General features: G+C 36.1%; 2 protein-coding genes across 2 annotated transcripts in view; one reads left to right on the top strand and one right to left on the bottom strand.

Moving 5' to 3' along the window:
- Nucleotides 1-15,920, bottom strand: part of LOC105389143 (tolloid-like protein 1) — a 79,555-nt gene extending 63,635 nt beyond the window's left edge. The window contains exons 1-2 of the mRNA XM_048623195.1: nt 15,634-15,920; nt 5,005-5,276 (exon numbers count right to left, since the gene is read on the bottom strand). Of these exons, the coding sequence (XP_048479152.1) occupies nt 5,005-5,200 (196 nt within the window). The 5' untranslated portion in view covers nt 5,201-5,276; nt 15,634-15,920. The remainder of the gene's footprint in view (nt 1-5,004; nt 5,277-15,633) is intronic.
- On the top strand, nt 8,755-9,387 carry LOC125488955. The gene has a single exon (XM_048623072.1). It carries the CDS (start codon nt 8,755-8,757, stop codon nt 9,385-9,387), a length of 633 nt encoding a protein of 210 aa, XP_048479029.1.
- Nucleotides 15,921-22,286: the final 6,366 nt, after the last annotated feature.

The raw sequence follows: 22,286 nt of genomic DNA, 5'->3' as shown, positions 1-22,286 counted from the left end.
AATATTTTCGCCTAACATTTTACCTGATGTTATATTATTTCATTCGGAAATTAAGGATTTATGGTTCGCTTAAGATTGTATAATGTTTTTTTTTATCTTCACACCTAGCATTAGACTTATAATAGGTATCTAATAAAGTTCAATAATTCAAGTAAGTAATTAGAACACCATCGACGGACAGGCGAATTTTAAATAATTATTGCTTTAATTTAAATAATAGGTACCTAATCATATTTCCACATACTTGCAAAAAGTACGACATGATAATAAAAGACAGCAGGCAACTCTCGTCCAAAACAATTTGAAACCGTAAATATTTAGTCATCAGTAGTATCAGTACCCGTATCACGAAAATTCGAGCTAACGAATAGAATCGAATGCGAGTGCGACTTTTGTCAACTTGACAGCACTTTCGAACACTTTTTACCTTTCGAATGAGTTTCGAAAAGAATGACCACAGAATACATAATGTTATTCTGACCTATGGAATGATAGCTGTCAAATTTTCGCAAATCTATGCACCGCCATTTTGTTGTTGACAGGTTGACAGCACTTTCGAATAGACTATCGAATAGAATGTGCTGCGTTTTTTCCGGATCGCTCCACTGTATGCGCGTCACGGCTGATTCCGAATAGATCTAACGAGCGCTGACAGAGGACTAAAGGGGTAGGTGTAACGTGACGTCACTAACAGATTTTAAAATTCATTCATAAATAATAATTTGACTTCGTTGTAATTATAACTAATGCGGACGACCGAATGGCGTAGTGGTTAGTGACCTGACTACTGAGCCGATGGTCCCGGGTTCGATTCCCGGCTGGGGCAGATATTTGTTTAAACACAGATATTTGTTCTCGGGTCTTGGATGTGCCCGTAAAATGGCAATAGGCCCGCCCCCTATTACATTGGGACTAACATAACACTCTGGCGAAAAGTAGGTGCAGCAATGCACCTCTGCCTACCCCGCAAGGGAGTAAATTAGTACAAGGCGTGAGTGCGTGTGCGTGTATAACTAATGCATTCAACTTGAAAAGCTTTGGTCAGGACATAAATAGTAAATAACTTTTTATGGGATAACAAACGAAAAGGTTTTTTAGATTAATAACTAACAAAACATTTATCAGGAGGACCTTATCAGATTTGACCACTATTGTCATACTAATAAATTAGATCTAAACATTTCAAAATGCTACACAGTATCTTACACTAGAAAAATCCATATTTACCTATCTAATTACACTCTCAGAGGTTTACACATCCAGAGAAGTAATAACATTCGTGATTTAGGAGTTATACATGACTCGAAATTGGTTTTTGATCAACATATAGATGCTATAACTACAAAAGCTTTAAAATCCCTAGGTTTCATCATGAGAGTCTCTAAATCTTTTCGGTCATTGAAATCTCTGAAGGTTCTCTACTGTGCTTACGTAAGAAGTAGTCTGGAATATGCCTCCCAAATTTGGAACCCTCGGTACAAAGATTACGTCTCTAGATTGGAAAAAAATCAGAAAAAATTCATACGGTTTTTAAGATTTAAATTCCACTTGCCAAAGGAATCATATGAAATGTCTTGCAAACGCCTACACTTACTTCCACTTTATATAAGAAGAGAAGCTGCCGATATTTCGTATTTAATCAATATAATTAATGGTAAGACTGATTGCTCAGATCTAGTCGCAAAGCTTAAATTTTATGTCCCTAGTCACCTACCCCGTCACCATTCCATAATGCAAATTCCACTTGTAAAAACTAATTATAGACAGAATTCATTTTTTATACGTGCGAGTAATTCACTTAATAAAATTTATAGCGATTCAGAGTTTGATCCATTCAGTAAGAAACATAGTAATGTTAATAGATACCTAACAGTTGCTTTTGTGAACAAAATAATTTAAGTCAGTCTAAGTTAACTTAGTTGTTTTTTATTAAGTAAAGATATTAGTGTTTTAGTATTAGTGTGTGTTACAGCTGGTGTCGTGTAACGCCTAGGTATAATAACTAAGGATTGAGTTCTGGAACCGGTCTCAGCGCTGAATAGCGAAGAGATGGGTTCTAGAATTCAATCCTTACCATTGGAACCATATGTGGGAACTTGTAATTGGCTAGTAGCTATTTACCTGATATGTTCAAATTGTGTTGTAGCTGTAAGTTCTCCAAATATAATAAAATAAAATAAAATAAATTTATGTAAACTTTTACCAAACGTTTAAATTTGTATAAACTATAAATAAAATAATAGCCACATTTTGTAATAATTGACAGACGTTTGACAGGTGACTAAATACGTTTATTTTTTTTTTGGTGAAAGTCCACTTAAATAATATGATCCAAACTGCAAAGTTAATCTGTGGCTACGAAGGCCTTCGTAGCAACTGCTACGCTCGCTGCTACGCCGCCGCTACGAATATCGTAGGCTTCTTCTCTACATGAAAATAATGTAAAAGAACAGAAATGACAATGGGCGTTTTGGGACCTATGTCCAATAAAGATGGGTCATACATCGTTGGATAGCTCTTTTCAAGTGAGCAAAAATATATTATGACGACAAATCCGTATGAGTTGTCCATTTTGAAATATATTCGTCGGTAGCAAGTATTTTTCTATGGCATTGCACTCTCTCTCCTGATGACAGTTGGGGCGTAATACACGTAAACACGTATTATTAAAATGGGAGAAATTACTTTCAAGTGGTTTTATTTGCTGAGATAATAAAGAAAAATAATAATATAATGAATGATGATTATTTGTTATAAAAATTCAAAATGATGTGAAAAAATAACAAAAAACATTAAAATTACAGAAATAACATTTAAAAACTTTCAAGGTACGATTATTCTAATTGGACAGTAGATCAGGACTAGCGCTTCCGTTATTCATATTCTGCAAAAAAATACCTTTTCAACGACGTATCACTCATTTCTATTGGTGATGGTCCCAGCTTCCATACATTGGTGCCCATCATCATTTATGGTGGGTATTTTTTAGTAGTTACAAAATAATAAATGGAAATGATATCTAATTTAATATTAAATAATAAATGATTCAAAATTAAAATATTATTGTTAATATCCCTGTAACTATGTTTAAAAAAAAACAACAAAAGAATTTGGAAAAATATCTGTAAGCCTTTTTCTAAAGCACAAACGTACAAATATATTTGTAGAAAAGGATCCAGACAGCCTTTCTGTCATCCTGTGAGCCTGAATTTTGTCCAGCCGTGTCTATCAGCTGTCCCATTAGGTTGAGAGTGACTGATAGTCCAATTTGGACGGAAATCGACCAGAAATTTATATTTACAATAAGTATTAATATCGCTTGAAATCTATAGCACGAATAGATTACACTATGGGCTGTTTTTTCAATGTCAGATAAATGTTATCTTAGGAATAATTCTGATACTGTCGCGTAGCGTACTAGGTAATGACAGCCAACAATTTCATTCCTCAGATAACGCCTATCTTGCTATAAAAAATCAGCCTAAGGTGGACTTTCATCAAATGTTAAACGTATTTAGTCGTCTGTCAAACTTCTGTCAGTACAAAATGTATTTAAAATATTATTATTATTATTTAATTCTTTATTGTACAAATATTACAAATAAAAGTACAAAGGGTGGACTTAATGCTAAAAGCAATATTAAATAAATTGTTGTAAAATTCACCCCAAAAAAAAGGTAAAATCAAAATATTATTTAACCTTTTTATGGATTTGATCGGAATTTTTCCGTGTCAATTGACAAAGGACGTTTTTATCGAGTTGAAAGGCTTATAGAGTGGATCCCGTGTGCTGAACTGTATTTAGTGACGAACGATCAAAGTTTGTTTGGTTAAATACTTGACAGTTTTCGTTTTTCGATTGTTTGTGTTTGCTTCGCAATATTTACACGGCGAGTTATGTTTGTTAAGTTGATTTTATCTAATACCATGTCAAATAGTTTAAACATACTTTCGCCTTTTATCTTACAGAATCAAAATAAAAAATTAACTTTCGCTGGCGAATATGACAAAGAATAAAACTGAAATTCCGTGAAGCATTTTCAGCGCCTTGAAATGTTAGTCTAAATGGCGAAGCTTAAGTGCTGTGGACATCGCAATAATACGAGGCACACTCAACCGCCAGTGTTCCGGCCATCCGCTGTTTGCACTATCAAAGAGAGAGAAGTGAATAAAAGCATCTTAAAATCCTAGTAAAAATAGAGCTACAATAAAAAAAAACTGAGGTTTGGAGTTTTTGGGTTCCAGGTTCTTGTATTGTTTATTTTATAAAGCGAGAGGCAAAACTTTTCGTAAAAAATCAAGTACCTCTAATTAACTTTATTGAACTAAAACTGCATGGTGTAGGGTTTTTCACATAATTGAGAGAATAAGCCATATTTAAGGCTGATATTGTACGTCACTCTAGGAAGCTGCTTTCGTGCACCTCTTTAAAGCTACGCATTCGATGTAGCTAAAGTAAAGCCGCAGCTTTTTAGCTTACTTACGAAACTTCACTTCTCGTCAGGTCTCTATTCTAAATTCCGGTCCTCTCCAGTTTTACGATTTGTTGTTGAAACCTTTGTGTGGAGGTCATTTGGGCAGCTGTCACATTGTTTCCATTATGGTTCGTTTTTCAAAGCCTTTTCATTAGATTTTAAGCCTCGCTTTAAATTCCACGGTGTGTCTCTCTCTATATTGGTAACTAGACTCTAGTAAGAAGAGAGATCTTATTGCACAAAGGTTATTGTGTTTAGGTAACTTAATATTTAGGCATCTGCTTTGTAACTATGTAAATGTATCGTCGATGATTCAGTTCAAGTGGTCTTCTGGAGTACCTAAATCGTTTGCTAGGGATTACTATGGATATTTGTTATTATTAGTTTCCCCTGTAGTGTTGAATTATGTAAAATGGTTTGGCTTAAGTTTCGTAACCACGTTACGTATCGTGTCGTTTTTGGTAAGTAACCACAAAAAATCATCATGAAATATTTATTCTTAAAAACTAAACTGATTATAAGCACTCACCAGCTTTACAAGGATCCATGCCGAGGTCGCCCGAATCTTTCATCTCAAAGTCCATAGACAATAGTTCGTCTATGGTATACTTGTGTGGTTCTTGCCGCTCCCCCTCCACGGAGGTTATTTCGAGCATCGCACACATAAAAACTGTCACTAGAACTCCGACCGCCGGAGAGGTCGGACGCATTCTTAACCGCAGCATCTTGATGGCGCTTGTGGTAGACTTAGATATTATTTATTCTCACTGGCATAGTAGATTGATTTTGTTTAGGTTCCATCTGAAACAAGAAAGAAATATTGATTAAGTATCTACTTACCCATATTTATTTACAAGCGATTCATATTTTTCGCACATTTAAATCCATTTATTCATCACGTTTTAATAATATAATCAAAACTACCAATAACCAAAAAGGAACTTTCTTTGAATTATTCCAACAATCATAATAGTGACAAAAATTTACTGTAGTAATTACAACCACAATGTTTAATTTCGAAATAAACTTCAAATATTAATAATTATCAACTGTGAGTGGAGTGGTTATCAATATTAATTTTGAATGCGATCGACTACAAAACGTGCTTAAAAATTACAACAGTGTTCGGAAAATATCCATCAAACTCAAATATATTATTGTGATTATTGTTGAAAGAACAAAAAAATAACTTTTGAGACCTTCTGAATAAATGACTTAAGTACTGTATAGTACCTAACTACCTACACAACAATAATTATTTAATTAAATCTGAAACTAAGTGGGTTCTGCCAGAAATTGTGTGTACGTAAATACTTTCTATCATAACTTAAATTTAAATTATCATAGAAAATTGAATAATGTATATGATCTATAGACATTGCAGGCATGATGTGCCATCATTAGGAATATATTACGTTGCGGGTGCTGTCGGCAACATTTCCATAATTAAGTCAATCTTCATACATATCAGTTCCAATGCGTATTAGGGAGGATCGATTGTGAGGCTGCGATTCATAGCTCTTTTATTGTTAAGTTGTTAACCGATTATTTACTGGAACTGTAATGGCGTTGATATGTTAATGGGTGGCGTTGACCTAAAATTTTACAATTATTTTTCAACTGTACATTTCATTTTTTGTTCCTTGCTAGGATGGCTTATTTGCTATTTATTGACTTTTTTTTTTTTTTTTTTTTTTTTTCTTAACCTCTATTGTCCCACTGCTGGGCAAAGGTCTCTCCCTGAACATTCCACTTATCCCTTTATTGGGCCTGCTCACACCATTCCGTGTTAAAATTGTCCAAGTCATCCCGCCATCTCTTTCTTGGTCTGCCTCTGCGTCGGCGGCCGTTGTTGGGTTCCATTTGGTGGCATTTTTTGCCCACCTCTCCGGCTGCATACGGCAGACATGCCCCGCCCAGTCCCACTTCAGTTTAGCAGTCTTGGCACCCACGTCAGCTATTTGAGTTTTGGAGCGCAGGTCGGTGTTGCGAATGCGATCTGTTCGCTTTACTCCCAAAATACTGCGCTCCATCGCTCTCTGACAAACCTTGAGTTTGGACTTTTGAGACTCAGTCAGTGACCATGTTTGAGCACCGACATTTATTGACATGGTTATTCTTATTAAGTTGATGCCGTTGAAAGTTAGTTATGTAAATTAATCTAAGCAATTCCTTGGTGGATGGCTGAAGTAGGCTTTGCAACTGGACTGGAATTGCGTGCTGAGTTCAAATTGATTACAACTACAATACGGATTTTCAATCCCGTAAGCTTACGCGATCTCGTCTCATTTTAATCATGTCCGGAATTCGTACAGAGACGCGGGATCGTGGATGCGAAATAAATCTCGTGAAAAGCACCAGAGGGGTTACTTACTACTATAGTCGAACGAACGAGAGCCGTCATGCAAACGCCGAAGGTCTCTGACGACTGCTGCCGAAGCAGCAACCGGGACCCACGGCTTAACGTGCCGTCCGAAGCACGGAAGCGTCCAGAAAAGAACCACTTGAAATCGGTAACCCATCCAATGACTGCGAAGCTTAGGAACAAGAAAACGACTGCGCTAACTATGACTCTCGGATGTGTAATGATTCTGGTTCGTTCGTTCGCCCATTTAAAAAGTGACCTAATGAACTAATCCTGTTAGACGACCAGCACAATGATATAGTATTATATACATAATTCTGGAGCGTAGGTATGGAAAAGTAGAAATATTGTTTTAAAAAAGCCAAGATTATTTTTTATATCATGGTTTATACCTCTTTTACTAGCTCTAATAATTGGTTAATTAACTGTAACAAAACCAAAGGCTACACAAAAGCTTTTACACAAGTCGCCTAACCGACTTGCAATTATGATTAAGTTTAAAACTAAAAGGGAATCCAGTCTTTGATGAAACTAACTAGTTAGCTAAGTTTAAGTTAAGTCGTGGGTAAGTCGCGTGACGTCGAAACATCGGCATTACACAGATTAAATTCTAGGAATTTCTCGCAACTTCTCGTAGTAATCTGTGACTTTGGCACAGTTTACATTGTCAGTGCTAATAGTTTCATGAGTAAGCAACCTCTTGAAACTAGGAGGGAATAGTTCAGTCCGTAGTGTAGTAGCAACACAATAAAATACCTACTTCATGTTTTTTTTGAGTTTTTTGAGCTATTGTGCAAACAGTGGAATGAATAAAAGCGAATCAATCCTATTAAAGATTCTAAGTACTCTATGTATAAAATATATACTTAACTAAACTATGATGAATTTAAATATAATCTGTTTTATAGACTTTTAGGGTGTTACCGTTACCGCGAAAAATATACTTAAATTAGTAAAATAGATTGAATATATACTATATTCTCTATTATAATAGGTACCATGTAAAAATCTCGCTGAAGCTCCCTCAACAACTTCCTTTTTTGTATGAATCCCTAAATAGAACTGCGTTACATTAACATTTTTGCAAAGAGGGCAGTTATATTCATCAGTTCTCTTTTGGCCAGCCTTACGAGTACACGTACTTCTCTGTGTTCTTAATAGTTTTAAATTGTATTTATTTAAATCGTAATTGGTCGAGGACCCTTGCGGCCGTTTCCTGCTCTATCTTGTGGATAACTTACGGCAAGCTCCTCCTACTGGGCGTGTCTGAAGTGAGACAGCTACATTTGCCTTAGCTGCGTGTTGAGTGGACGTAGTCTAATTAAGAAAATTAGAAAAGTGGAAGACGCTTTGCCGAGGATCGAACCCGTGCCTCCCCGGTGAGTGAACTTAGTTCCTGACGCCTTAACCGCTTGGCTATCGGAACCGTAGCGCGCCCGCTAAAATTAGCGTACGGATTCTGTCTAAGAGCTTTGATCTACGTGCTACGAGATATTGCTACGGAGTGAGCGACGTCGTCGAAGCAGTAAATTCGACTTACGCACGCCTGTGCTACTGATTGTGCTGCTTGTACTAGGGGCTTGGCTTGAGCTTTTGCTTCATTTTGACCAGTCAGTTATGTTGTGTCTTGATTGCAACGTCTCATGTGGCGATGGGGTCACCTGTTCCGGGTGTAAAAAAGAATTGTGTTTTGGTTGCGCTAATATTACTGAGCGAGGTTACCGCAACTTAGGGGCTGAGCGCAGAGCTGGATGGAAGTGTCCAAGATGCAGAATTTCATCTCCGAGAGTTCAAAGTCCAATAAAACATAAAGAAGCTTCCCTTGATGAAATTATCAGTCGCCTAGATATTCTAACAAAAAAATTGGATGTGCTGCCTAAGCTTATTTCCGATGTAAACGAGCTAAAGTCTAACATGATGGAAGTGGTTAAAAGTTGTGAGTTCGCGGGCCAGAAAATAGACGATTTCGAGTCGAAACTCGTTGTGCTCACGGACAGGGTTACGTCATTGGAGGTCGTGAAGGAAGCTCTAACAAGTACACAATCTACCATGGGGTTGGTTCAGCAGGATTTCAATGAAAAAGACCAATGGTCAAGGCTGAACAACGTCGAGATTAAAGGAGTGCCACTCAAGAATAATGAAAATCTCTTCAAGATAGTCGAGACCCTTAGCGAGCACTTAAACGTACCCATTTCTAAGGCCAACATTAACTTTGTTTCTCGTGTGCCTGTTTTTAATACAAAGGAAAAATCAATTCTACTTGGCTTCGTAAATAGATACGTAAAGGAGGACTTCGTGGCCGCAGCAAGAGCTAGGAAAACTACTAAAGCTTGTGATATCGGCTTTGCTAACTGCGACCAACGAATTTACATAAACGACCACTTATCACCCAATAACAAGAAGCTGCTAAGTAGAACCAAGCAACTTGCGCGCGATAAGAATTACCTCTATGTCTGGGTGAAACATGCCAAGATCCATATTCGGAAAAATGACTCTGCACCAGTTTTAACAATCAGATCCATCGAAGATTTAAACAAACTCAACTAATCAGGTTCTTTTGGCAGTTAAGATTAAGTTTGATTGTGCCGAAAAATAATTATTTGTCAGTGTTGGTCTGTTGTACTGTATATTCTAAGTCTCTTATGTATTTGTTTTTATTAGCTATTTATGTTGTGTGCCTTGCTTTCTATTTTTTGGGTGTCTCTACCTGTATTGAAATCAATCTACTCAATTTATACTTTAGTGTCGTTATAATTATAGTTGGTCACGTTTATATTTTCAACATTGTTTTGACTGTTATATTTGAAGTGGAGTTCCATGATGAAATGAGTTCTGTTCCGGATTGTTATCTTATAATGTTGTTAATCAAGTTAGTTTTCAACTTAGTTACTTATTACAATGCCTAACTTAAAAATATATCATCAAAATGTCAGGGGCCTACGCACCAAAACAGATATTTTCTCTAGAAACGTAAGAATCAATAATTACGACATAATAACTTTAACAGAAACCTGGTTAAACGACGGTTTTTTCGATACGGAATTATTTGACGACCGTTATTGTGTCTGGAGGCGCGATCGCGATTACGCCCGCACAAAACAAGAGCGCGGGGGAGGGGTTTTAATCGCGATTAAGAAGCAACTTATCGCACATGAACAACCCAATTGGCGTTCATCTGCCGAGGATCTTTGGATCACGGTGACTCTACGGTGTCCGACATCCAAATCTCATTATATCCTTAGTATTTGTACGCTATATCTATGTGCCGAAAACCTAGGTTTATCGTTTGTGGACCAATTATCGGCTTTTTGTGATAGTTTAGAACTAGCTACTACGTCGAACGCGTCCCATAAATTCTTAATTTTAGGTGACTTTAATATGAGCGACATTGTTTGGACTACAATCAACGACCATCTCGAAGCAGCACTAAACTCTTGTGAATACATAAATAACTTTTTAGAAACCCTTCAATTTTGTGGTCTTCAGCAATTTAACAATATCAAAAATGAATTTAACCGTATTTTGGATTTGGCCATCTGCAACGAAAATGAGCAAGTGCTTGTTGATGCATGCTCTGACCCTTTTGTACCTGAAGACCCGCACCATAAAGCGCTCTCTATCACTTTTACAATTATAGACCTCAAACCACTTCGTCCACTAACTCGCTTAGTATATAGCTACGATCGCGCGGACTATACTGTTATTAATGATGAAATCTGTAATATAGATTGGCTATCAATCCTAAGTTGTGGATCCGTTGAAGAGGCTGTAATTAAGTTCTACGATGTTATTTATAAAATTCGTGATAATCATATTGCTCAACGTACTGGTTATACTGGCCAATATCCGCCATGGTATAGTAGAGCTCTTTCTAAAGCAATTAAAGAAAAATTCAAATTTCACAAGAAATATAAAAAATATGGGAATCTCTGTGACAAGGCAACTTTCGAGTTACTAAGAGAAAGAGTTAAACGTCTTGAAAAACAGTGCTACGATAGTTACATGAGTCGCATCGAAAATTCACTTCACACCAACCCGAAGGCTTTCTGGTCTTTTATAAAGAACAAACGTAAAGGGTCCTCATTCCCATCCACTATGAACTATCTAGGAAACTCATCTTCTTCTGGAGATGAAATAAGCAATTTATTTTCCTCCTACTTTCATTCGACATTTCTTCAACCGGAGCCTGATCAAAATGCGGATGGTGGTACTGTGGACGATGCGACTCCTAATATTGCGGACGTAAGCTCTATAGAAATAACCGAAGACGCTGTCCACAAGCTATTGAGTTCAATTGATCCCAATAAATCAGCAGGACCAGATGATCTACCAGCGATATTCCTCATCAAATGCTCAAAGTCGCTATCAGTCCCCATAGCCACTCTATTTAGAAGATCCTTAGCTGAAGGCGTAGTTCCTGTGATCTGGAAATCGGCTTTTATCAGTCCTATTCATAAAAAGGGTCCTAAAAATCAGGTAGACAACTATCGACCTATTTCAAAATTATGTTTAGTAGCAAAAGTATTTGAACGAATAGTCTATAATGAAGTCTACGTTTCACTTAAACTTACTTTTAATCACCAGCAACATGGTTTTTTAAGGCATCGCTCCACCGTTTCTAACCTGGTACTGTTAAATGAGTTTATTACCAAGGAAATGGAAAGTAACAATAACGTTGATGCAATCTATACTGATTACAGTAAGGCGTTTGACCGCATCGATCACAAAATGTTACTAAAAAAGTTACTTATGGCTGGCATTCGAGGTGATCTGTATCGTTGGTTTTCTTCATACATTTGTAACAGAACTCAGGCAGTAGTACTAAATGGCTATAAATCTTTATGGACAGATATTCCGTCAGGAGTTCCTCAAGGATCATTGTTGGGACCTTTATTGTTCGTTATTTTCATAAATGACATAGATACTTGCTTCCGTTACTCCGACTTTCTCCTCTTTGCGGACGATATGAAAGTATTTAGAGTAGTTAATGACTCTCTAGATTGCTCTTTGCTTCAGGATGACCTTGATAGAGTGGAACAATACTGTCGCCATAACAAATTAGACATCAACGTATCTAAATGCTTTTCTATTACATTTAGTCGGAAAAGAAATATATATTTAAATAGTTACAAGCTGAACCACCAATCAATTTCCAATTGTTCCGAAATAAGAGACCTAGGAGTAACAATGGATTCCAAGCTTATCTTTGATACACATGTTCAAACTATAGTAAAAAAATCCTACAAAGCATTGGGCTTTCTTATTCGCTCCTGTAAAAATTTCAAAATGATGAAGTCCATAAAAATTCTATACTGCTCCCTTGTCAGGAGTAATTTAGAATACGCGAGTCAGGTTTGGAATCCACTATATAATGTTTACATATCACAGATCGAATCAATTCAAAGAAAATTTATTAAATACTTAGGTTATAAATTCAGAATCCCTAAAGGTCAATACGAATTTATGTGTAACAAATTTCATTTATTGCCCCTCTATATACGGCGTGACGCAGCAGACATCGCATTTATTTTAAAGATCGCTCAAAATAAAATTGACTGTCCGGATTTATTAGGTAAAATTAACATATTAGCCCCCGATCGTCAAATGAGACAAAAGACTATTTTGCATGTACCAGTAGTTCACACAAACTACCGACAGAACTCATTTCTTTTAAGAGCCTCACGATCATTTAACTCCCTGACCAGAGAATACCCAGGTCTTGACTTATTTGTTAGTAACCCTAAAATGGCATACTTCTGTCTGACCGACAAATTCAGCTCAAAATTTGTTAAGTAGGTAGATATTTATATAGATATTTTGTGTAATAGGCACATTCACTTCATTTATTTGTAATCTCACTTATAGTTACGTAAAGTTATTATTTAAGGCTATTTTAATGTTTTTTACTTTTATTTATTACTATTCACTGAAATAAGTAGAACTTATTAGGCATAATGGCAATATTTTGTTTCTTACATGTGGAAACTTGTAATTGGCTGTCTGTCTCATACTTTGCTATTTTTACTGATATCTCTAGCTGTAAGTTTTCCTTTAATTAAATAAATAAATAAATAAATATTAACAGGCCCTTTTATTTCCCGCTCACAGTCACATTATGAATGTCCGTTCATTTACGCTCTTATCATTAAACACAACACTCATTGTAGCTGGCAATCATCATTACACATAATCAACCACTGATCTTTGACCTGGCAACCTTTGTTTGCGAAACTCCACCCTAATGCCATGAACTTTATGATGATTTTACGTTGCCAGTGATGCTGGTTGAGACGGTTGTCCGGTTATCACTAAGCGATATGTACGATACATTCCAATTATAGGTTTAGTAAGCTTTCTTTATCGAGATACTTGGGCGCAATGGCCCTGGATGTGTTTATAGAGCGGCTGTATTTAACATACTAATAGGTACCGACTTTATTTTGGCAACTTCATAGTTTTTGAATTTACTGTGGGGCGTAGACTAGACGTATAAATTGGTCTGAATAAGTTTGCTTAGAAGATTTGTGACTTTATTCATTGCTACAACTACAATGGTTGTCATTACGTTGAACTTAAAACGGTTTGACGGTAATCAAAATGCGGCTAGTTTTTGCTTTGTTTTTCTATTACATAGTAAGTAACTATTTAATAGATTATACGCATCATTATATTTCAAAAGATAAGACGGACCTTGAAACTGATCCTTGTCCTATTGACACGGACATAAGCCCAGGTTCAAGACAATTGCGGACTACCGGGATGTGCCACGCAACATCATCTAGGTCACGAAATGGGTCTAGGCATCTGTCGAGCGCTGGATGAACCAAAAAAATTACATAACATTTAGGTGGAATTTCACCAAAAACGTATTATTATTTTAAAACGTCTGTCAGCTGTTAGTAGGTAAGTACAATATTTAGGTACCTATTATGAAACATTTGATTAAAATAAATTTTGTATTTGGCAAAAGTGACCCTTAGAGTATACACGTTCAAATTGAAAACTAATTTAGATTATGAGATAATTTAGATTATCGCTTTAAAATTTTAAATTAAAAATTTGCAAAAAATATTCTGTCTTTAATACAGAATGTAGAGTTTGTATGATATATTTGACAAAATAAATGTCTGCCCCGGCCGGGAACGAACCCGGGGAATTCGGAATAGCAGTCAGCACTAACAACCACACCATTTGGTCGTCAAAAAAATGCTAGATGCTAGCTACCAATACCAGGGTTAAATCACACGCTATTTAGCGTAGACCACCATCCTTCCAGTTGTACGGAGTCAGGAGCCAGCAATAAAACAGGATCTAAATGAAGCGAGATTACCGACACACGTGATGACGTCACGTGAAAACGTTTCGTTGAGCCATCTCGTAAATTTTCGCACTGGGCCTCAAGTCTGCTAAGGAATGGCGGCTCAATGCTGTGTCTGAATGGTTTTCCGACTTTAGGTGTCCGTTTTCTCTTGTTTAGTGAGTCCCAGTAGTGCATTATGAAACACTTAACACTTCATCACGACCCATTACGTCCCCACTGCTGGGGCACGGGTCTCCTTCCAATGAAGGAAGGGTTTAGGCCTTGTCTTAACACTTATTACTGTTTATTAACGTAAGTTCTTTAAAAAAGATGCAATAAATATGTCCTAAATCGCAGAAAATGAATAACACAGTGCGAAACCCATGCTGCCGACACACACCTGTGCCGCCATTCCTTAGTAGACTTGGGGCCCAGGTGACACGCGTTGAAATGTAATTTAGATTTTACACCGCTACACATTGAGCTTACAATCGGGTGTATCGTAATTAAAAGCGTGCGGTTTGAACTCGCTGACTGTGCGTAGGTTTTGGTACCTTCTTGAATGACCTGTGATTTTGATTAAATTAATATATAATTAATAGTGTAAATGTGTAGTTTTAAATACAAAAAAAGAGAAAAACATGGTTAAATTGTCTTAAATGTTTTATTTAAGTATATAATATCACTTATATTTTTTTAAATCTTGAAGAGGATGGTCAACGACTTTTCGCAATTTTGGCTATAAAATCTATTTTCAACAATTTATCTATGTCCTATGATGTTGGTATTTCTGTGAGTAACTATTGGCTGTTAAAAGATCTAAAGTTCCATAGGAAAGGTTTTTAATTATTATTAATTTCATTGATAATGAATGTTGGTAAAAATTTAAATATAATATTCTGTCTTTCTCTTGGCACGCGTAGGTACTCGTAGATTCAAATCTTTTCAAATGTAATAAGTAGGTACCTACCTAATTCGTTTGTATAGCTTATATGGTGACAATGTTTCAGGGTAGAGGTATGTGGTAGTTTATATACCGCCCGTCCTTGTGAAATGGAACAGATCTTTGATTGTTAAATGTATATTTTAGAGTTATGTACACAACCCAGTAGCTATTTATTTTTTAGTATAAAATCATTTTTTTTATTTTCTGATGTAAGTATACATATTTTTTATCATAGAAATTGCAATTAATGTGAGTAGCAAAGGATAAATTCAAGTGAGTCTGGTATGAGCACACGAGCACTAACATCATACATAACTTCTATAACCTAGATAGGTAAAATGTTATTTTCCCCCTCTCAGGGTAATTAATGGCGTTGTCATTGTTGGGAATAGACCGTTTTTCTGTCACCTGAGCAGAGAATCCGCAGACAACCGAACATTATTCCACTGAACAACAAATAAATTGAATTACTTCAACCATAAACAGACACAACTGCTTTACCGAAATACCTTCTAACTTAATTGTTATATAACGCAGTAATACTCACATAAATAATTATATTGCACTTAGCTGACTAGACTTTAGAAACTAACTATTCAAAAACACTTTCGAACTCGCAACACCAAACTTTCTAATAAAGACCACTGAAAACACGAACCAGAAAAAAAACAAAAGCTGTCACTGACAATTCAAATTTAAAATTTGGAACGTTTCCCAATTCTTGTCGTCAAAAATGCAGTTTTGAAATTGGAATTGGAACGTAGGGACGTTCAAACGTTGACGGGACAACGTCGTTGGTCGATCCGAGATACGCACGCACCCGTGACCCGCGGTGAATGACAACTGACACCTTGTCACAGTCGGGAGCCCTCTCAGGAGCGATAGCAGATGAAGCGGCGTTTTTTGTTTTCGAGTAAAAAAATTAGTACGTTTCTGGCTGATCTTTTTATGAAGCACCGTCAGGGAAAGAGAGGTTTTATAATTTTGCGTATGCATCACCGTGTGTTGGTATTTGGTATCGTTCTATCTGGGCTTCTGTATGAACGAAAAAAAAGTAAGAAGCCGCTAGTATCAGGATTAAGAAGGGTGAAGACAGAGTATAGTAGCCTAAGGGTTGAATGTGGTGTTTGTGATGATATTGATGATTATTTTCTCTACAAACCTCTGCCCCTGTCTGATAGAGCTCCACAAAACTCTACGCAAACGTAGAACTCTATAAACTTAAAGTTAAAACAAAATAAATTTAATTGAATGACAAACCCTTATTGTATACAATAAATCAAACAATACATTAGACCCAATTTTTTTTTTTAATAATCTACAACCATTATCTAATTTTTGTTAAAAAGTTTAAACTTCCACCCTTCCCTTGCTGTCTCTACGATAAAAATGGCCTCTCTGATTCAGCTGTCAAAACTAAGCACAACAACGAACAACTAATACATCACGATAACGGTTTATCTCAACTCGTAAACAACTAACTGCTGGCGGCCGGTTTAAATATGGAAACCAACTGTCGATAGGTAAACATAGTTTTTATTTAATTCCTGCTAGCAGTTTTAATTAACACAAAAAGCTCAGAGGCATTGACAATCCCATTTGATTGTTAACAACTATCTGAATTTCGCTATTTTTATACTTAACCTAATCAAACAACTTCTGATGACAAATTCTTCCAACCGTTTTCAACTTTCATGCACCCATACACCGACAGTCACGAAAAAATTTCACTCTAATTTTTCGACTAACGTCAAAAACCACGAACCTCCGCCACTTGAATTGTATTAGGTAACATTATACGAAATACCCTAATTCAAAATACCGTCAGGCTAGCCTCTTCTCACTAGTGTACGGTAGAGAAAGTAGACTTCATGCAAAATACAGTATAGGCAATACGGGTTAAGGGCACTTATACCTACCGATTACCTGAAAGGGTTGACGATAGGTCGACATAATACAGAATTTGCAAAAGTAGGTAAAAAAACATAAATAAATAAGAAGAAGAAAAGCGGTTAAGAAAAACTTATGTCCTCTATCTAGGACTTTTGGAAATTTGGACAAAAAATCATAGTTACCTACTGATATCATAATTTTATTTAGCGGTAACCTGTGTATGTATTGTGTTCAGTAAATAAACTATTTATCTATCTATCTAATACCATACCTTTATAGTTAGTACGAAATTATCATAAATTACCCTCACTTAATCATTACCTTAATTTAGACGATCCCAATGTGCCAAATGACTCAATTTAGAGACTGATCTGTTCACTCTTACATTTCAGATGACTCCTTGATTTGAGAAATAGACTTTTGTCTGAATCTTAACGGATACTGCTTAGAGCCAGTTTTCCCTTGTCAAGTTCCCTGGGGCGGGGAACTTTCTTATCCTGAGAACTAGACAGATTTATGGCACTTGACACCTTTACTGTAGTCAGTTTATCAACTGGCAAAATTGCTCGTCTAATAAGGGCTGAATTTATAACGAAACTGTCACAGCTTTGACTTCCATACTGATATCAGATTATATTGCATTGTGATCGGTTGGATATATGATTGGAAAAAAACATTTTACAGAGTAGGGCAAAACACCCAGTAACTGACCACCTTAAGGGAGTTGTTCCAGTAATTTATCTGTAGCGGGCTCAATTCTTATCGCTTATTAAATCCGATTTTTGTTTTAGAAACTAGAATAACAGAGCTACATTCCTGAGTAAATAGCAAACATGTAGAAGTTACTCATTTTTTTATATATTTTTGCAAACAAAAAGTAGTGATTTTCCCAGTAACTGACCACTAAAATCTAGTAACTGACCACACTCGATGCCAGTAACTGACCACCAATTTAAAATGGTTTAAAAATGGAATTACGATTAAATCTTATTATTATTTATTTATTTGATTACTTCATGTAATAGTACCGATCCTCTGGTCTCTTTTAATGTGTGACACATCACTATTGCTCAATGTTTCTTAACTGAAAAGTGCATTAAATTAATGCATCAGATTAATGCATAATTTAAATGATATCTTATCCTAATAATCAACCATTTATTTATTAAAAACACAAGTTAATGCATTTTTGTTAAATACTAAAAACAAAGGAATAAACACACATGCACATAGTGAACACGCATTTTAAATTTACAGCTTTCAGGGAGATTAAGTGGCCCCAATGTAGTACCTTCAGATAAGTCACAGAAAGGGCGACTTTGTTTGTCCGGAACAAGCCAGGATCAGTGGGACAGGCCCATGAAGCATTCATGGTGCCAGAAACGAGCATTTTCTTAAATATAAAGTAGCGAATCCAAGCGCTAAAGCCGGTCTTTTCCATATTCGGTATCAACTGATGAGGAGGAGGAATCGTGGCGGATTGTATTGTCGGCCTGGGAAAACATAAATTCCCCGCCGGAAAAGTAGGCCCTTTCCCCGCCGGTCCTTTCAAGGATGTAGGACCAGAGACAGATGGTTTTCATTATTGCTGAAACCCCACCCAGAGACTTTCAGTGCGGCTAAAAGAGTCATTGAGGCTAGCCATTGTAATTATGACCGAATCAGATATTGGGGGTTAGTTTTTCAGGAAACAAAGATGGATGCCTTGACGAACGGGATTTCAATGACTTTGTTGAGGATTCAACTGGAATATTTTGGATGCTGTTGAAACGTGCTTTCGTAGGTAAGTATTTGGCCAAAGACAGGAGTAGTCATTTCACAGAGACAGGGAATCTTTGCCTCGTTAAAGAGGCGTCACTGAAGCAGAACATCGCTGTACTTTCTGCATTTTCCGCTGCTGGACTAATGTGTCTGCCAATGATAGTATAGCGTTGCCAGTGGATTCCGGATAGTTATGGTATCGGTTCCAAATGGCTGGGGTGTTGGTCGTGGTAACAACTTATAGAAGAATGCCCCATTTCTTGTGTGCCAATTTTACCGTTCTGTTTGAAATCGTGAGTACATAATTACTTTTGTATATTGTGCAATGAAGAATAAATAAATAAATAAATAAATAAATCCGCTGGCCGTTCATAATGCCATTGAAGGGCGTGTTGGTGCACCGGCTGAGGGTGCTAGCATTGTAGTGATGCTTTCTATTTCCTATTTTGCTGAAGTGGCTTAGCCTGTCTTTGAAAAAATGTGGAGGCGCGTTTCGTCGATAACGTATATTTGGGTTGGGTCATTAATAGCGTCATTGAGGTCTTGTTCGCCAAGTGCTTTTGTGCTCGGGGAACCAATTTCATCGGGTTCACAAGCGCTGGCATTGGTTAGGTACGCCTTAAGCTGTTCTGAAGATAGCATTTGAGTATCTTTTCATAGAGTGAGATGGTGAAAGCCATTTGTCTCCTGTTCTTGCATTCTTGAAGGGACTGCTCCAAGGATTATCTTTAAGGAAAAATGTTGACATCTGTCTTTATCCTGGAGAATCCACATTATCCTAGGCTGATAGTATGCTCCACTAGCGTTTTTATCTTTCTCATCAGCTAATACCGAATCTGGAACAAACTTGGACTTTGTGTTTTAATTCTCTATATTTTAAAAGGTGCTTGCATGTCACCCTGAATTATTTTGGAATGTCTTGTTGATCCTAGTTTGTCTCAGACAAGTGGAATTGCCTTTTCTATACTTTTTTTGCTATTTTGGCGCTTCTTCATCTCGCTGAAAGCTGTAAAAATATATCATATATAATAATACCAGTAACTGACCACCAATTTACCCAATAACTGACCACCTATGTCAGTAAATGGAAGGAGTGAAGATAGAATGCTCATATTTTGACACAAGAAAATGGCACATATGAGCTTTAATATTACGTTCTTATTTTGCCTAAATTCAGCTTCAATCAAAAATCCCAATAACCGACATAGGTGGTCAGTTATTGGAAAATCGCCGTTTTGTCGTCCAGTTACTGTCCACCCCATTAAAAACAATCAAACGGGAAATAACAAGCTGAATATTATCAAAAACGTAATCTTTATAATTCAATCTATATGGTATAATTTTTTCTTTCAATGATTTCAATTTTTTTCATGGTAAATTTTACGATCAAAAAATTCCCTTACCTTAACAAATACGTTAGTCACAACTGCAATTTACTCGGTTCGCGCGCCAACTGAACTTTTTCGATCGCTCACTATCCATCTGTTGGCGGCTGGCAAAATCTTTTGTATCAGTAATGCTCTCAATGAACCACAAAATAGACTGGATGTGCACTAGATGGCCCTGCTTGGCTATATTTCTTATTTATTGGAGTTGAAGAGGAAGGTGGTCAGTTACTGGCACATGGTCAGTTACTGGGTGTTTTGCCCTACCTAAGCTTGTGCTGATTGTTTTTGTCAAATCTATTATATTATACAAGCTGTCGCAAAGGAAAGCTCGTAAAAAAATAATTGCAGCGGCGACGACGCGACACGCTGCGATGACACAACGCACCAATGGGGACTTGCCCTAAGATTAATGTCGCAGATGACACGCTTACTGCAGACGCATAATTATGATCAATTTCGCCTCAAAAGGTTACTTTAGTTTGTCAACGAGCAAACGTGTAGTGTCATGCAAACGGTTTTGGACTTTTTTCGTATCGTGTGATACCTGCAATGACCTCCCCTTTATGGGCTATCAACCGAAGTAAGTATACTTACCTACTTACAGTAACTCAACGTTGATTGTAATAGGTACTTAGGTATGTGTGGCGGATTCGCCTAAAATAAAACTAATAAAACACGTATTTGAAATCAATAATTAAAAACATATTTCTAAACAGCCATGTCTAAGTTACTTAAAAGTGTTTTAATAATATGTCCCAATTCTTTTAAATATCAGTTGGGATCAATCGAAAATGTGCCGATATTGAAATTATTAAGCTTAGAATGAGATCCGTGACATTACGGAATTTTATTACTCGCGGGGAAATACAAAAAACGTTCCCTATTCATCGATGCCTTTAATCTATTTAGCTGCGTCACTGTGTAACTTTGTATTTGAATTACAAATTGTTTTTACTATATTTTACAGATAGTAGATAGGCTAAAGGTGTAAGACAAAAGAGTTATAAGAGCAATATTTTCTTATCATGTGTAAATGTAAGCAATTTATCTGCATTTTCAATATATTTACTGCTGTGCTTATCTTTACGAAAACTTTCTAAAACGAGGAATCATTGCAACTAGGATAACTATTTAAAATCGGGGGTAAAAGAAAACTGACGCCTCTGTCGGTTACAATTCTAACTTTACATATTTTATAAAAAGTCTTGATTATTGCATAAAAGAAACAAACGCATATAAAAAAATAAAATTACTAATGTATTAAAAAGTTACTTCACATTCTACCGACAAGCCCACACAAATAAACACTCTAGTTAAGTAGTTGATTAAAAAGCGGCTTTTCATTAATTATGAAAATATCACTTTTCAGTGACTATTGTGTCTGAAACTGACCACGACAGCAGCGAAGAGTGCTATTGAAATGTGTCACATGAATTTCAGGCTGAAATTTTGAGTCCAATTCAATTTAGTTCAATTTGAGTTAATGCCTATTATTGAAAAGGGTTTACAGCACGTTATTTATAACATTTAACAAGTTCCTATACAAATGTATGCAAAGTTCATCAATAAAGTAAATCAAAACGCATAATATATTTTTATAACTATATATTAATCATTTAACAATTTAAGTCGTAGTTACACAACGATCTCCAAGCGACAAAAAAGGGAAAAATCTATTCCTAAAAAAAAATATAACACAATATTTTTTGTGAATTTTCATGCCCATTCCACGTAAATGATGAGGGTCAATTCTCTCGCAGGTCGCCATTACTCCAACATTTATTGAAATAAAACCGTGACCGTGACAGCCGCTCGATAACATTCGTTTGTCAAAAGTGAAGCTCCATAACCGACACGCAACAATGACGGACTTTTTGTAAAAGATATACATATAGAGCGTGCTGATTGCAATTAAATAGCGCAACGCACACTTGAAGATGGTAAATATTTAATCCTTTATTGCACAAATATAGACATAAGTGTACAAATTTTATTTTATTTTTTGTTTTCTAAAGTATTATTTACATTTTTAAACAAAAAAATATATTTATACAATTAATATACATATAAAATCTAAATATCTATCTTAAATAATCTTAAATAAATAAACAAGTACAAATTGTGTACTTGATACTTACCTACTTTAAGCATTGTCTAC

Source organism: Plutella xylostella, chromosome 9 (assembly GCF_932276165.1).
Source record: "Plutella xylostella chromosome 9, ilPluXylo3.1, whole genome shotgun sequence".
Taxonomy (NCBI): Eukaryota; Metazoa; Arthropoda; class Insecta; order Lepidoptera; family Plutellidae; genus Plutella; species Plutella xylostella.
This window is presented reverse-complemented; position numbering and strand designations above follow the sequence as displayed.